General features: G+C 31.5%; 1 protein-coding gene across 1 annotated transcript in view; it reads left to right on the top strand.

Moving 5' to 3' along the window:
- The window catches only part of LOTGIDRAFT_153383 (hypothetical protein), a gene marked incomplete at both ends in the record, with an annotated part of 10,459 nt that extends 8,528 nt beyond the window's left edge, over positions 1 to 1,931 (top strand). The window contains one exon of the mRNA XM_009057283.1: positions 1,819 to 1,931. Within this exon, the coding sequence (XP_009055531.1) occupies positions 1,819 to 1,931 (113 nt within the window). The remainder of the gene's footprint in view (positions 1 to 1,818) is intronic.
- Positions 1,932 to 5,058: the final 3,127 nt, after the last annotated feature.

Genomic DNA, 5,058 nt, shown 5'->3' on the forward strand with positions numbered 1-5,058 from the left:
GCGGTACATTTAATGCAAATGTACTAAATGACAATATAAGTTATTTGATGCAAAATATCTTTTAAAATGTCGAGAAAAGTAAACTTTGGTGTGTCATTATATTCAAGAAAAGTTTAAATTTAATTGGTAAATGTAGTGCCATGTAAACAAACCAACTCTTATGTTTTCTCTAAAATCTCCGTAGAATCAACAATGTCAACTTCATTCAGATATTCAAAAAGGAGTGTTTTTTTTCTTAAAATGTACATTGGCTAATGATATCATTTTCGAAATGTTCTAAAGCATAAAATTGATGGCTATCACACCTAAATTCGGAATATCAGACTGTATTTTGGTACTGATGTCTTTGCAAATTCTACGACTGAACACTGTTTGCCTGTTTCCATTTTTTAACCCCCACATAGAGGAAGTTTGTACTTCATTCAACCAACTTTAACTCTTTCTTGCAAAAAAACTAAAACTGTAACTCAGTTGTAGGTCATTCGCTATTTTATGAAAAAATTCACAATTTTTGGAAGATGGTTGCTTTAAGTGATTCGCCATTAGCCTGTTTTGGAGGTAATATGTTAGTGTGGTTAAGCTTGATTCTGTGCCACGGTCTCAACGTATATCTAAGAAAAATTCCACCAAACTAAGTCTGAAATGTCTTCTTTGATCATCAAAAAATTATCACTTGAAATACTGGTTACACTTTTCTGAACTTTTCAGCAAATATTTGAGAACTGCCAAAAAGAAATATGACAAACCTGAAATTCGACATTATTTTTATGAAAGAAGATAAGAAAGATGTCTTTCATCTTATGAAGTATCTGATTAAAATACACCTGCTTTACGAATCCGAATATTTCCATAATGTTAAACTATTTTAAGTTTGTGTTCTTTTGGAAGGTCTGCGTGCGTGGTATATATTATACCAACCACTTTCTCGTTGTTTTGGATTTGTTTTGTTCGGTCCATTTTGTTCCATTCTATTTGAAGGTTAAAATGACAGCTGCGCCAATTCATTGAAAAGGGAATATTTTAGCTTAGCCAATCAGTGATAGTGTTCACAGCTGACTGTCGAAAGTTGAGCCTTCAAATCCATGTGTGATCAGAATTCTCCTCCTCCCCCCACCCCAAAAAATGGCGCAACTGTCCCTTTAATTATGCCATTTGTCGCGCATTTATGTTTTTGCGATTGATAATATCTGTAATCAAATCGAGTTAATTGCTAATTTTGGAGCATATGTTCGAGCATAGGTAAAGATTCGTGTATTATCATCAACATTTCGTCATGATGACTTATTAAGTGTAAGATGTTGAACACTCATCAAGATGTACATGTAGATAGGGCCTACTAAACTGCATGCGTGTAATGGTTCACAAATGTTACTGTCATTTAAATAGACACATCATATTGTTGACATCTGGATTTCCGACATTGTTGGTCGAAAAATCTGAATGGTCATTTTGTCAACAAGGAAATCATATTTCACCAAGTATGTCATTTGTCGAAATAATAATCTTGTATACGTTGAAATAATAAATTAGGTGGATTATTTCTCGCTTGAGTTGGTCTGGCTGGTTTCAAGGTCTCCAAACACTCTAAGTCTTATTTTAGCCACTTACTACTTTGAAAACAAACACGTAGATTGTGTTTGAAATAATATAAGATGACAATAGTCTCTATTTACCTAACAGTTATAGCATTATTTACATCACGTATATTCTCCAGTTATTTGTTTCAACTTGCACTATATTTTTGTATAACAAGTTGCATATTTCAAATAATTGTATGTTACAAGTTGTGCAAATGACAATGACACTACTGTATTGAAGAAAGACCATCTGAACAGAAGGCATTGCGGTTCACTATGGCTCTCAACAACTTCTCTGATTCTGCGTATTCTAATCAAGCTGCCGGAGCGTGTTTTAGATACCATGACAGATAGTTTTTGAAACTTGGGATTTACGAAAATTGGAGTGAAAGCGTTAAAAGCATATAAGCTATCTCATTGAACAGGACCGAGAAGTCGACCATGTCTACAAAACGAAAACCATGCGTCAACTGGGCGATTTGCTTTACGTTATTAATGTGACGTAACACCATAGCGATTATTAGTTGCGAATGGTTGCGAATAGTGGCCATGAGTTCTGAACACAACTCACAACTCAGATGCATGAAGGTGATGCTTATGTCAGATGTATGTACTTTTACTTTACCCAAATACAAACGATACCCTTAGTAGTGAGACTTGTTTGAAATGAATACCATTATCTAAAGTGTCCTATATCTCCATGACAGAGAATCTGTGAATAGTATTAAATACGAATAAAGAAAATATCCCCTACTGCTATCCGATCTCTTTTTTATTGATCGCATTCTTTATATTTATCCGAGGTCAGTTATACCCATCTGTAGAATACTCATTCAATTTACATAGATTGTTCATTACAAAAAACACAAATCTCAATAGTTAACGAAATCGTATCTTTAAATGCAACTATTGCTGAAAAAGTTAAAATTATCAAGTAACGAAAAAACATTTAATTTGGTATTTTGTAGACACATGTTAACAGAAAGAGCGAAATTATGTAGAATAGTTCAGTTAAATTCAGACTGTAGATGATTCTTTTTAAAAATGATATTAAACGCGTCAGCTTTTGTCTCGGTGATAAAATTGAACTGTGATATTATGAATGTCACATACAGAATATGGCATAAAACACCGAAACACCGTGCTTAAAAAGTAAACGTTTTTCCTAATATAGAAATTTAATATGTGATGCATCATTCATTGAAATTTTATTGGGTTAGTTTTTGACATGCTTCGTTGAACAAAGGAATTTCAAGGATAGAAAATATTAAACAAAATCTGTAAAACGTTGATTTCTTTAATGAATAGGCAATAGGATAGAAAAGCGCACTACGGGACACCGTGCTCATAATACATTTTTTTCACATTACAATATAACTAATAGCCTGTTCCCCGTTTCAGACGAAAAATTGTCCCTATTATTGTGTAAATTCAAATATAACAAACTAGACTGCCGATTTTGTTTAGGGCCTTAATCAACTCGACTAAAAACATCAATGAACATTTGTAAAGAATTTAGAATTTATGGTATTTCACTATTTCAGTGTTAAATAATGAACATTTTTTTGTTCAAATTTTCAACATTTCTGTTAGTACATGTACACCCCAAAATGCAGAGTAAAATGATTTTGACAGTCATGTGAAAAATTTATGTTTTCTGTTCATTGAATAACATTCACCACAATGTAGTTATTGAAGAAACTACTACTAACAAACCTTCTTGTTACTGAACTATAGTAATGTCAGTTTAATGAATGTCCTTTCTGAATATCGCTCTACAGTTATAAAGGCCAGATATATTCAGTAATTGTTACAAACTTTGGCTTACACATTTGCCATTTTATTGAATATATGAATATGGGTCAAATTAGATCTCAGAGCTCTTTTTTAGCGTTAAGAATTTATTATCAATATCGTTATGTCTAGGACATTGAGCCTTGGGGATTTTTTAGAATTACTTAAACATTTATAAATTAGAGCAAGTGGCACAGTTTTTAAGTAAATGGAAGATTTCTTTTATTGATTTCAATTTCCCATTTGATAATCTGGGAACAACCTCAGTCAAGGACCAATTGGTAGGAAGAACCTGATTTGTTATCTTTCTTAAATGTTAATTTTGCTTTCTTCTATTTTCCCATTGATTACCAATATAATATGAAATAGAGGATAGAGGATATCATTTAGCATAATAGGTGTAGTTACATTATGTTATTCGTAATGCATTCAGATGTACTGTATGTTAACAATGACATATAAAGTTGACATGAACCAAGAAACTATTTGTTAAAGTTTATGTTGATATAAATTAAGAAATGTCAAATGATTTTAATGATATTCTTGTAACCGGTTATGCACGTATTCAAATTACAATTTTAAAACTTTGTAATGACTAAAAAATAAACACAGAGAACTTATAAGATACATGCAAGAAACGGGTCTTTGAGAACTGAATATGTGTTTTTCAGTTTCGATTTCTGACTGAAAAACGTTGAGGATAAAATGCTCGTGAAATGTTTATCCTTTCAATTTCTGACATCTTTACATCTTTCTCAATCCCTATAATATATATAAAGATCCGTTTTCGAAAAGGGGAGACATTTCCTCATATTTTCAAAGCTTTCTAGCAATTCTTATCAAAGTCGTTTAAAATTGTATCTTTAATGTGCCATATTTTACAATGCTTGGCTATAAATGTTAATCATGTCCTTTTTGTAACTAATATCATGACTACAGAATTCTGTTAAGTAAGAATGTCTATTTGTATATATAATGACATAAACCAATATAATACACTACACTTGTTCTTATTGAAAAAAGTCAAAATCTCCCTATTTGTTAGCCATTGAAAAGCATTCGACCTTTACATCAGATTTTAGATATAGGTCAGATAAGGGTTAAAGATTGTGTTAAAACCATTTTATGATTGATAATAATGTAAAATGTGGGAAACACTTTAATGTCAGTTCTATGCATATTCAGTTCAGGCCCTGTTTAGAACATAAGATGTTTTTGGTCATCTTAATCTCTCTTATCAAGAAAACCACTAGAAATGTCTTTGAAGAAGGGACATGAACAGTGCTTTTGAGTAAACTGTACTAACATTATTTTATAGTACAAATTTGATAAAAAATATTAATAATTAAAACCGAAATTGCATTCAAACCAGATTTTGTCATAGATGTGAGCTAAAATGGGAGTTAAAAATATATCAAAACGATAAATCATACAGTGTTAAAGTAAGAAAACAGGTTTTATGACAACATTCCGTATATCGCCTACATAAATTTGTCTATGTCCTTATTGATAACAAATTTCTAAACATGGCGTATTTATGACCAAAACAGGCCTTGCCACTTACCCAAGAATTTTGTAACAAGTTCGAGTCTTATTTGAAAAATACACATCAAAACAGGCGTAACAACACTAGATTTTTTTTCTATGGTTTTACACCTTTATTTAACATTATCCATCCCACTATGGA

Source organism: Lottia gigantea (assembly GCF_000327385.1).
Source record: "Lottia gigantea unplaced genomic scaffold LOTGIsca_3, whole genome shotgun sequence".
In the NCBI taxonomy this organism is placed as follows: Eukaryota; Metazoa; Mollusca; class Gastropoda; family Lottiidae; genus Lottia; species Lottia gigantea.